This window comes from Cervus elaphus, chromosome 29 (genome assembly GCF_910594005.1).
Source record: "Cervus elaphus chromosome 29, mCerEla1.1, whole genome shotgun sequence".
Classification (NCBI taxonomy): domain Eukaryota; kingdom Metazoa; phylum Chordata; class Mammalia; order Artiodactyla; family Cervidae; genus Cervus; species Cervus elaphus.
In genome coordinates, this window is record NC_057843.1 from 35,879,364 (window position 1) to 35,892,231 (window position 12,868).

At 40.7% G+C, this 12,868-nt stretch overlaps 1 protein-coding gene across 3 annotated transcripts; it reads left to right on the top strand.

Annotated features, from left to right (window-relative positions):
- Window positions 1–4,422: 4,422 nt before the first annotated feature.
- On the top strand, window positions 4,423–5,924 carry DMAC1 (distal membrane arm assembly component 1). 3 transcript variants are annotated; one of them, XM_043891344.1, is made up of 3 exons: window positions 4,423–4,747; window positions 5,220–5,266; window positions 5,639–5,780. In XM_043891344.1, exons 1-2 carry the CDS (start codon window positions 4,474–4,476, stop codon window positions 5,249–5,251), a joined length of 306 nt encoding a protein of 101 aa, XP_043747279.1. In that variant the 5' UTR covers window positions 4,423–4,473; the 3' UTR covers window positions 5,252–5,266; window positions 5,639–5,780. The 3 variants fall into 3 exon arrangements, with proteins under 3 accessions (XP_043747279.1, XP_043747278.1, XP_043747277.1); XM_043891343.1 differs by lacking the exon at window positions 5,220–5,266 and having other exon boundaries at window positions 5,639–5,924; XM_043891342.1 differs by lacking the exon at window positions 5,220–5,266 and having other exon boundaries at window positions 4,423–4,661; window positions 5,639–5,924.
- Window positions 5,925–12,868: the final 6,944 nt, after the last annotated feature.

Here is a 12,868-nt window from a genome sequence, read left to right on the forward strand (position 1 = left end):
GGATACCAGACCACCTGACCTGCCTCTTAGTAAACCTGTATGCATGTCAGGAAGCAACAGTTAGAACTGTACATGGAACAACAGACAGGTTCCAAAAATAGGGAAAGGAGTACATCAAGACTGTATACTGTCACCCTGCTTATTTAACTTATATGCAGAGTACATCATGAGAAATGCTGGGCTGGAAGATGCACAAGCTGGAATCAAGATTGCCAGGAGAAATATCAATAACCTCAGATATGCAGATGACACCACCCTTATGGCAGAAAGTGAAGAAGAACTAAAGAGCCTCTTGATGAAAGAGAAAGAGGAAAGTGAAAAAGTTGGCTTAAAGCTCAACATTCAGAAAACTAAAATCATGGCATCTGGTCCCATCACTTCATGGCAAATAGACGGGGAAACAGTGGAAACTGTGGCTGACTTTATTTTTTGGGCTCCAAAATCACTGCAGATGGTGATTGCATACATGAAATTAAAAGATGTTTACTCCTTAGAAGGAAAGTTATGACCAACCTAGAAAGCATATTAAAAAGCAGAAACATTACTTTGCCAACAAAGGTCCATCTAGTCAAGGCTATGGTTTTTCTAGTAGTCATATATGGATGTGAGAGTTGGACTACAGAAAGCTGAGCGCAGAAGAATTGATGCTTTTGAACTGTGGTGTTGTAGAAGATTCTTGAGAGTCCCTTGGACTGCAAGGAGATCCAACCAGTCCATCTTAAAGGAGATCAGTCCTGGGTGTTCATTGGAAGGACTGATGCTGAAGCTGAAACTCCAATACTTTGGCCACCTGATGCGAAGAGCTGACTCACTGGAAAAGACCCAGATGCTTGGAAAGATTGAGGGCAGGAGGAGAAGGGGAAGACTGAGGATGAGATTGTTGGATGGCATCACCAACTCAACGGATGTGAGTTTGGGTAAAGTCTGGGAGCTGGTGATGGACAGGGAGGCCTGGCATGTTGCGGTTCATGGGGTCGCAAAGAGTTGGACACAACTGAGTGACTGAACTGAACTGAACTGATATGTAATAGTGAAAGAACAGAAGCAACCTAAATGTCTATTAATGTCAATATATAAATATTCATTCCATTCATACAATGGAATCCTATGAAGCCAAACAAAAGAAATAAGAAGCTCTTTACTCACTGACTGTTAAGAGAATGATCTTCAAAACCACTGGAGGAGAAGAGCACACAGACATCTTTGAAAAGACACACAAAAAACTGATGAGGCTGACCTTCTTGGTGAGAGTGAACTGAAGTGTGAAGGATACTTTTTATTAACAGTAAGTACTTTTTAATGTCTTCTGCATGTTTGAAATCTGTAGAAGAGGACATAGGCAAACAGAAGAGAGCAAGCACAACTTTTGGAAGGTTATTTAAAAAAAAAAAAGCAGCACTGGTTAAAATAAAAACTTGCTTGTTATTTGCAAAATCTGTAATAGGCCATTCAAATAATATTTGTTTGGAGAATTAAAGATGTCCTCTCCAACATTATTAACTCTGATAAGCACACTAAAGAAGGTAAGCTTTTAGATAAAATGTAATTAGTAGAGTCACATGTTGAATAACCATGACCATCCACAGAGCTGCACAATGCCATCTATTGGGATAAGATAAAATATTACAAATTTCCATTTCTATTATTTTATCTTATCCTTATAGTATATAAAGTAGTATGTCGCTAAGTTTTGTCTGTCTCTTTGTGACCCCATGAACTGCACCATGCCATGCTTCCCTGTCCTTTACTACTTCCCAGAGTTAGCCAAATCCATGTTCAATGAGCTGGTGAGGCTATCTAATTATCTCATCCTCAGTTGTCCACTTCTTTTGCTTTCAATCTTTCCCAGGACCAGGGTCTTTCCCAGTGAGTTGGCTCCTTTGCACTGAGTGGCCAAAGCATTCATGCGTCAGCATCAGTCCTTACAGTGAATATTCAGGGTTGATATCCTTTAGGATTGACTGGTTTGATCTTCCTGCAGTCCAATGGACTCTCAAGAGCCTTCTCCAGCATCAGAATTCGAAAGCATCAATTCTTCAGCACTCAGTCTTCTTTATTGTCCAACTCTCATATCCATACTGACTACTGGAAAAATCACAATTTTGACTGTATGGACCTTTGTCAGCAAAGTGATGTCTCTTCTTTTTAATAAACTGTCTATGTTTGTCATAGCTTCCCCTCCAAGGAACAATCATCTTTTAATTTCATGGTTATAGTCACCATAATTTTGGAACCCAAGAAAATACAGTCTGTCACGGCTTCCACTTTTTCCCCTTCCATTTACCATTAAGTGATAGAACCAGACGCTATGATCTTCATTTTAAGCGACTTAGCATGAACACACAGTATATAAAGTAGCATATGCTGTGTTGTGCTAAGTCACTTCAGTCATGTCTGACTTTTTGAGACCCTGTGGACTGTAGCCTCCAGGCTCCCCTGTCCATGGGGATTCTCCAGGCAAGAATACTGGATTGGGTTGCCATGTCCTCCTCAGGGGATCTTCCTGACCCAGGGATCGAACCCACAGCTCTTCCAGCTCCTGCTTTGCAGGAAGATTCTTTACCACTGAGCCACTAGGGAAGCCCATAAAGTAACACATTAATATATAACTTATAAATCATAAACAGGCATACATAAATTCTACTGTGGGCTCAGTCTTTTTTAATCCATAGAGCATTGCAATCAAAATGTTTGGTAACCATTGCTAAATAATGATATTCCACATATATAAGGAGAATTTAAACATACTATAGAATAGTTTATTGGGGCATAGCAAGAAGCAGCAGCTATAAACTACGAATTTCTACACTTGATCTTAGCCAAAAGGCCGAGAAGCGATTAAACTACAAATTTCTAAATAAAATGCTGTTAATTCATTTGGTACAGCATTTAATACAATTCTAACTAAAGATAAATTACTAATAAATAATAGAATTTTGAAGTTAGGAAAGAAATTATATGTCACCTATTTTAAGTCTCAAACATGAGGTCACTACAAGCTGGAGAGAATAATGTTCTCCATGTCACATGCCTGACTCATAGTGACAGAGCCAGGTACAGATCCCAAATTTCTAAAACCTTTGTCTTTCAACTATTCAACACATACATATAGATAGACAGAAAGACTGACAAATATTTAACAAAAGGGAAGGGTCTTTGAAATTAAGTAGCAGATAACCTAGTATTCTGTGACCCCATGGAGAGAAAGAGAATAATAATAGGTTATCTGCTACTTAATTTCAAAGACCCTTCCCTTTTGTTAAATATTTATCTATCTTTATGGCTTTCTCTCTATGTCCATGGTGGCTCAGAGGGTAAAGAATCTGCCTGCAAGCCAGGAGATCTGAGTTCAATCCCTTGGTTAGGAAGATTCCCTGAAGAAGGAAATGGCAATTCACTCTAGTACTCTTACCTGGAGAATTCCATGGGCAGAGGAGCCTGGCCGCCCACAGTCCATGGGGTCACAAAGAGTTGTAGACGACTGAGCAAATAACACACACACACACCCTAGCATTCTTACTACTTTATTTTCTTCTATTTAACCACATTTTTATTTTTGCCTTTTTTCTAGCTTCCCCAAATCACATCCTGTTTTAGAAAAAGGAATAGTGAATTTTCTTTTTTATCATGTTAATTTTTTAAGCCACTGTATATCAGAAAAATTCAAACCTGAAGTTAATCCTGCTTTTGTCCATCTCTTCTATCCAAAACAGCCTCTGAACTCTAAATGCCTTTCTTTCTTATCAATAATCCTCTGCAAATAATCCAGCACAAGAAATATTGGCTCAACCCTCCCTGAAGGAAAGATGGGATGAAAAATGCTGAAGAGAAATTTAAAGTATTTATGGAGATTATTCAAACCCGTTTTGAATAACTGTCTTATATCTGTGTTGTCCCTTCACATTTTGTAGCACTTAAGAAATCTGATTCTATCTCCTCACAGACATTGGGTCAACCACGGCTACGTTACCTAACAGTTTTGTCATATATTGGGAAACTGATAACCGTATTGGGTTGAGAATAGTAAATGTCATACTGCAGATAATCGCTTAGCAAAGTGTCCAGCATAAAGTTAGGCATACACTACCTAATTCTTTTTAAGTCAAACACTTGCAGTCACGTGAAGTGACACACCCGAGGCCTCATACTGAGAAACACAGACTTTTCCTCTATGGAGACAGAGTTCAAGGCATTTAGGGAGTTGGCTAAATTCTTAAAAGGACTAGGGGGGATTAAAAAACAACAACAACAACAACAACGAAAGCATGCCTCTGGAATGGCCAAGGTTTTAACCACACACCACACCAGGACAGCAGGGCCCTCCTCGTTCCTTTCCCTCCCAGGGGCAGAAGAAACTACATTTCCCAGTGACCCTCAGGCAGCTTCCGGTGCAGCGCGCCGGCGCTACTTCCGGGCACATCTTTTACGTCAGTTCATGGGACCCGACTTGGGGCTGAGGCTGATTTCCTTAACATGGGCTCTTTCGTTTCACAGCCCCTTGACCCTGTCAAGTTCGTTGCGCCTCCCGAGGCCACCTCCACCGCTGAGCCCGCACAGGTCACTGCCCCCGGAGCGCCAGCCTCTCCAGCGCAAGCCCCTCTATTTAATAACTGCTGGAGCTGTCGCGTGCTCTCCGGGTCGGGGCTGATAGGGGCAGGCGGGTATGTGTACTGGATGGCGCGGAAGCCCATGAAGCTGGGATATCCCCCGGGTCCTGGGACTATTGCGCAGATGATCTTCGGCATCAGTGAGAGTCTGGGCACCACCCTTGGGCTGGGGGAGAGGGAGAGGGAGAAGAGGAGATGAGACACGTGGGGCGGGGGGTGGGGAAGCGAGGCACCCGGGTTGGTCACGTGGCGGCAGGCTTGCCCTCCAGTAAGACGTGCAGGGCCTCGCGGGGCCGGGCGGGGCGGGGCGGGAAGAAGTATTTGTTGGGATACTTTTTTTGCTTTGTTTTTTCTTAAATAACGCTATATAACACTTAATAACATAATACATATATATTTTTTTTTCTTTTTTTTGAAAATTCTAGCCTCAATCTTTTTAATCCTATTGAGAGCTATTAGAAATAGGTATGAGCATAGTAGTTCCATTTTCCTGTTGAACAAACCCAGACAAAGAGAAGTAAATTTGTTTGCGGTCAGACATCCAGAATGTGACACACAGCCAGTCTTTGATCCCGGGTTTATGTGTCACCAAAACCCATACTTCTTTTCTAGGTTGTGGAGAAAGCCTGAGTGAGGGCACTTGACCTTTGGCTTTGAAGGTAAACTGTAGACATGGGTTTAAAGTCCACGTATGAGGTCTTCTGTGTATTGTGACCCCATAGTTATTATTTGTAAGGATACTAAGTGATGGTCAAGATGTCTTCTGGTAAAATGTAGTGATTCTTTTAGCTCCTTAGATCAATTGAGTGAATAGAATTTTAATTTTTCATATCTCTTATCTTCTTAACTAGATGGCTTAGATCAAGTACTTCTCTGCATAGGAAAAGTTAACAGAATTTTTTTTCTCTCAACTTTCCTTTCCTGAGCTTCTCTCTTCTATAAGAAATCATCAAGGATTAGGGTTGACATATATGAAAGCACTTGGTACTTGCATAGCACATAAAGTACTGTTTTGTTTATTTTCCCCCTAGGCATTGCTTGCTGGGGTGTGGTCATCCTGTCAGACCCCAAAGGGAAGGCCTTCCGCACTGGATGACGGTACCACCCGTGAATCTGCCGTCTCCCCACGTCCCCACGACACACAGAGCAAGCATGGCAGTTACAGATGTTCCGGACAGAAACATGGACATTGACAGACTTCAGTCCTGCAGATACTACACGACTGAAAAGACAAACATTGATTGTCATTCATGGGCCATGACTGTTTATGGCCTTCTTTGCAGGTTCCACAGGGACCAATAAATCCCTGAGAGAAGAGAAGAGGTTCTGTGTCTTATTTGAGGAAGGACGGTATAATTGTAAATATATATATAGAGAGAGGAAGTGATAAACTAAATGGGAAAGTTAGCTAAAGTTATTTTCAATAGTTCTTTTTTTTATCATACTTCTATAATTGGCTCAGCACCTACTATCCTGGATAGGTATCATATAATACACAGAAGTACATAAAAAATGTATTTGCATACTGCTCATACTTCCCAAAGCATTGTCAGATCCATGACCTTTTGAGAGTTTACCAGCTACTCTGAGGAGGTTATGTCATTGGTGGTAAGTGAACATTAAAAAACAGAGTCCTAGTGATATGCCCAGGCTCATTCAGTGATGGGTGTTTGGACTTGTTCTTGTCTTTCAAAACTAGGATTGTTCCCAGGAAGCAAGAATTATGTTTATGAAACAATTGGATAGCATAAAAATCATGAAATAAAAAGCTTAAGTACCAAAATACTTGTGAGAAATTCAAAATCTTTTGTAGTTTGTGTGTGTGTTTTGTTCTTTTCTCACAAGCACTGGAAAAGTTTCTGTGATGAAACTGAGTTGCTTTTGAGATAAAGCCTGAAGATTAGATACTTTATGCCTGAGAGAAGTCTGCTTCCTACCAGGTTTTTAAATTTTTTTCTGCAATACTATAGTTTCTAAAGTTGTGTGTAGCTATTTTTTCAGAGCAGACAAATACTCTTCAACTCATCTGCCAATCACAATGTCTACATTTTGGATGGTAGGTTGAATAAGTAGATAAATTTAGGGCTATTTTTTTGATATTGTATATAAGTGTACAAGTTTATTAAACCTCACAAATGACAATAAGTCTCTTGCATTGTCTACGCTAGAGTTCATGGCATGAGTGATTATATATCTATCCAACTGAGAAGGTTTTTCAACATAAAATATTTAAGTGAAATATTAAATTCAGTTATGTGATGTTAGTGAATACAGAAGTTTTAAGTTAGAAGGGACCAGAGAGGACCCAAAGCAGGGGACTTCCTTGAGGACCCATGACACATGTGCATGCTCATTCACTAAGCCATGTCTGACTGCTGTAGCCCACCAGGCTTCTTTGTCCATGGGATTTCCCAGGCAACAATACTGGCTGCTGCTGCTGCTAAGTCGCTTCAGTCATGTCCGACTCTGTGCGACCCCATAGACGGCAGACCACCAGGCTCCGCCATCCCTGGGATTCTCCAGGCAAGAACACTGGAGTCGGTTGCTATTTCCTTCTCCAGGGGATCTTCCCAAACTAGGGATTGAACCCACATTCTCCTGCACTGGCAGGCAGATTATTTACCACTGAGTCACCAGGGAAGCCCCCCATGACATGATCATCCACTAAAATACCTATGAAGACAAGTTACTACCTGCTTTAAAAGGTAAGCCATTCTGTTGAAGGATAGCTTCAGTTCTAACATTTTCTTAGTTTTAAAACCAAATTACAATTTGCTCATCTTGACTTGATTTTCTGGATACATAGCATAACTCTTAAATATATATATTATAATTTTAGCATGTTTCTCATAATTCATACCAGTATGATACTTTAGCCAAATAAAAGCTTTTTCCAAATAAACTTGCCCAAAGTGTACTGCCAAATTATGTTTGGCAGACTGATTGCAAATTGAGAAAGGAGTATGTCAAGGCTATATGTTGGCACCCTGCTTATTTAACTTATATGCAGAGTATATCATGAGAAACACTGGGTTGGAAGAAGCACAAGCTGGAATCAAGATTGCCAGGAGAAATATCAATAACCTTAGATACACAGATGACACCACCCTTATGGCAGAAAGTGACGAAGAACTAAAGAGCCTCTTGATGAAAGTGAAAGAGGAGAGTGAAAAAGTTGACTTAAAACTCAACATTCAGAAAATTAAGATCATGGCATCTGGTCTCATCACTTTATGGCAAATAGAAGGGGAAACAATGGAAACAGTGACAGACTTTATTTTTGGGGGCTCAAATATCACTGCAGATGGTGACTGCTGCCATGAAATTAAAAGACGCTCCTTGGAAGAAAAGCTATGACCAACCTGGGTAGCATATGAAAAACCAGAGACATTACTTTGCCAACAAAGGTCCATCTAGTCAAAGCTATATTTTTTCCAGTAGTCATGTATGGATGTGAAAGCTGGACTATAAAGAAAGCTGAGCACCGAAGAATTGATGGTTTGGACTGTGGTGTTGGAGAAGACTCTTGAGAGTCCCTTGGACTGTAAGGAGATCCAACCAGGCAATTCTAAAGGAAATCAATCCTGAATATTCATTGGAAGGACTGATATTGAAGCTGAAACTCCAATACTTTGGCTGGCTGATGCAAAGAACCAATTCATTGGAAAAGAACCTGATACTGGGAAAGATTGAAGGCAGAAGGAGAAGGGGAAGACAGAGGATGAGATGGTTGGATGGGATCACTGAATTGATGGACATGAGTTTGAGCAAGCTCTAGGTTCTGGTGATGGACAGGGAAGCCTGGAGTGCTGCAGCCCATGGGGTTGCAAAGTCGGACATGACTGAGCAACTGAACTGAACTTGGACTCACTTAACTAGGTGTGAGCAAGGTACTGTTCTTCCATGTCTAAAGGCAGTTAGGGATAATCTCCCTCCATCCCCTCCCCAAAATAGGTTAGTTAGAATTTGTAGTTAAAATTGTTTCATTTTGTTTTTCTTTTGAAGTATTCTGAAATTTGGTTTCTTTTCTGTCAGTGCTAAGTTAGAGGCCATGGTTTGTTTTAGGGATGAATCTTCAAAGAGAAAAGAGACATTGCCTTAGTTCTGCAAAGTAGGAAGTGCATTTAGTGTACTGTATTACCTTCTCTTTCCTCAGGGATGAAGTGCATTTAGTGCCCCTATATTATCTTCTCTTTCCTTGGGTGAGCAGGACAGAGAGGCTCAAGAATCAAAGGATCCCTGATTGACTTAGCAGTGAAGAATCTGCCTACCAATGCAGGAGACATGGGTTCAATCCCTGGATTGGGAAGATTCCTTGGAGAAGGAAATGGCAACCCAATCCAGTATTCTTGCCTGGGAAATCCCATGGACAGAGGGGCCTGGCAGGCTACAGTCCATTGGGTCGTAAAGAGTGGACATAACTTAACAAGTAAACAATAACAACAGTTTAAGAACACCAGCTTAATTATGATGGGCTTCAGAATCTTTGCAGCATGGAACTGAGAGTTTATAATTATCTTTCACAAAGGGAAAAAGTACAAAAACAGGCAATTTAAAAATGCACTTAAGAGTTTTCCTTGGGACACAGATCAAAATGTGTCAACACTGATATTTTTCATGGTATCTGAAATACCTATTAGAACAAACTATACATGGTGTAAACTTTGATATCTCCAGATGATCAAGAAATGACTATACCATCTCTTATTTCCTTTGTGTATTGCACTGACTAGAAACCAGTGAACAGCTAACAACATGCCTGAATGTATTAAAGGACATGAATATAGACTGATCCTTAGGATCTTGTGTATTGGGGGGAGAGATAGGGGTCTCTTTTCTTCCTAGGTCAATTAATGGACAGCTGTTGCTTGCAGCACTGCTGTATGCCAAATGCAGATCAACCTAAAAAGTTCTGGAGTTTCACCTGACAGAAGCCATTGCAGAGACAGCTGTTGCTGGCAGCCTTAGAGGTTAAGCCTTTCAGCTGTGATTTGCGCTTCACTCCCACCCTCAACTAGCATTTGCCCCTTGCTCCTTTTTTATTACTCATTTCTCAGTCTGACTGTGTCTGAATTAGAGGCCTCTTGAATGATGCCACTTGATTTGACAGCATGAAATATATTGCTCCAAAATTAAATATATGTTCAGGGCAAGCTTATGTTCAAGAACCCCCTCAAATCAGGCTTGGCCTCAACTGATTTATTGCCAGGACGTTGATGAAACCAACACTTCTCAAATCTTGAAGTGAGGAATAGTAAGCAACTATGAGTTGAAAGCTCCTTTTTTTTTTTGTCTTTCTTTTAAATGACAGATAAATTCTTGCCTTGACCCAATGATTATTTAGGTATCAGGGGCAAAGAGAGGTGAGAGACCTATTATTACACATCATTCAGAGTATCCTAAGAGCATGGGGGAAAAAAAATTTGTCACTCTTCTAAATGCATGTCTCTTGCCCTTTGAGCTATTCAACAACTTGTCATTCAAATGTAAATGTAGAGAAATGGCCAGAAGGGCCAGTGTTAAATGCAACAATGCCACTAAAAACACTGCTCAGTCCTGTGACTGAATTTGCAGGGGCTTCAGGAGTGTGGTGACAGAATTCTTCAGATGGATCCCCCAACGCTCCCAACCCCTGGGTATATATACACCTCCTAGTTATTCAAACATCGTTCTAGGTATGGCTGTGAAGGAAATTTGCAGATGTAATTAAGGTTCCAGATCAATTTGATTTGAAGTTAAGGAGATTATCCAGATGGGCTAAATCAATTGAGCCCATTATATCTTGGTCCAGAGGTCAGAGACCTGAGAAAACAGAGATTAAAAGCAGGAGGGGGAGTCAAGGCAGGAGAAGTGAGTTGGAGACTGGAAGAAAACAAACATCCATAGTGAGGATTTCTGTGGAGGTCATGTGACTAGGAATGACTAACAACTCAAAGAGAAATGAAGCCCTCCCTCACTTCTGCAACTGGAAGGCAATGAATCCTGCCAACCACCTATGAGCTTAGAAGAGGGCCCTGTGAGAATGAAGAACTGCAACCCCAGCCAAACCTTGGTTTCAGCCCAGTGAGACCCCAAGCACAGTATCTAGTTATGCTGTGAAATGAGATAATAAATTTGATTTGTTTTAAGTTGTCAAGTTTGTGATAATCTGTTACATAGCATAGGCAATGAATACAAGGAATCAGAAGTTTGATACAAGGAATCAGAAGGGTTTTGTGGTATCATAGTCATAGTGGAACTGAGCAGAACCCCATGGCCCCCTCCCCCCAAGAACAAAGGCCCTCTATGTCCCCTGCCTCTTATTTGTAGAAAAGTTGAAGCCTCCCAGAGTCACAAAAGAGCAGGCTCAAGCAGTTAATGATTATGACAAGAGAGACATAGACTCAGTGTCTGATGAAAGAATGGTATTAACACTCTTGCTCATAATAATCTATATCTTTGTGAGAATTGGAATGATTGTAGCTTGCTCTGCCCACAAATGGAAGTAGGCAACTAAAACTGTCACCAAACAGATGCTACAAAACCATGTCAATATCTTCTACTCTGACATAGAGTGACATATAGCACCCTATGTCAGCATAAAGTTGCACTCCATGAGGTTGCAAAGAGTAAAGCTGAACAAACGAACAACAATGTCAACAACAAATAAAGAGGTTACAGAAGATGGGCCTTCACCTCTAGTCTCAGAATGATGTCTGACAAGTGGGGGTCTGTAAGCAGCTCTTTTGCCCCTTTCCTGTTAGCCTATTTCTGCTTCTCCAAAACGTTAATTATAAAAATGACGTCAGTTGATAACATTTAACCTAACTCCTGTCTTCTGTTCTACTGAATATACACAATGCCCTGCCTAACCTATTGAATCCTTTCCTGGATTAAAAGGAGCAAGAATGAAAAATTAAGTAGTTAAAAAATAATGACTAACTCTCTATCCCCAGCTTCCCCCCTTAGCAAATTTGCAGGCTGACCAAACAGGCAAGAGAGCATCCAAAAGAAGGTCAAGAGAAATCAGCAGGCCTGCACACAATGGAGAAATGATAAAGAATCTGACCTCCTACCTTAATGATTAAATGAGGTTGTTTCTCCTTTTTTCCTTTGAAAATTACCATGGCTGAACAGAATCTTGAGTTGGTCTCCAGACATGAGTCTGCCTTCTCCCCAAATTGCCAGCTTTTTTGAATAAAGCACCTTTCCCTTCTACTGACACTTTCCCCTCGGTTACAGGTCTCTGAGAAGTCAGCAAGCAAACCTGAGTTTAGTAACAAAAGTAGGTGGCACACTGGACCAAACAGACATCCCCATTCTGGGCACTTGGGAAGAATAAGAAGGGACCATCTGAATAGCATTTGTCTTTATAGTTACAGTCTTCACTTGTTCTTTTATTGGTGGTTTTCTTGGATAATCTATATTTTGTTTTCTAGTAAAATTGTTCCACTGTTAAATCTATTTAAAAAAAATTACAGCACCCTTTTTATGTGCCAAGCATTATGCAAACTAAATATTTTGCAGGGATCATTTACTCCTCTCTCAGCAACCCTGTTTTACAGATGAGATGGTTGAGGCCCAGAGCAGGTAAGAATTTCTCCAACACCTCAAGTGATGAACCAGCAGTAGCTTGGCTAAGAGAAAGTGAAAGTCTCTCAGCTGTGTCTGACTCTTTGTCCCAACTCGCCCAAATGAACTTAGCGCTCGTCTACTTGTGCTCTTCTCTTTTCTGTCTCCATTAATAGCATTTCCATCTAATCAGAGAAGCTAGAGATTGTGGAATTATTTGTGAGTGTCTTTGTCATTTTTCTCTTCTTTTCATAAGTCCTGATTATTTTAACTCTTTACAGCTCTTTCCTATCCATTTCCATTGCTGTTGCTTTAGATCAGCTGCTATCATTTCTCATGTAGATTACCATAGTAGATTTTTAATTTCTCCTTGCTTTCTAGAAACCCTTCTCATCTGCCCTCCACACTAGAGCTAGTGTAGTCATATAATGTTTCCCCTCAAAACCCTTCAGTATCTCTGCTACACACACAATGAATGGCATTGTATGGAATGCCTTTCGTTATTTCACCCACCATAACTTTCCATCTTTATTTTATTTCCACTCTCTGAATTTTGTACCACAGCCCCTCCTTCCATGTTCCTGCCGCTTTAGCCAGCTCTCCCTAAAAATGCCATTCTCCATGCCTTTGCATGTTCTATCCCTTCAGCCTATAATCTTCCTTTTGTGAAGAAATCCTGCTTGTCTTTCAAAGCGCAGCCCAAATGTCAC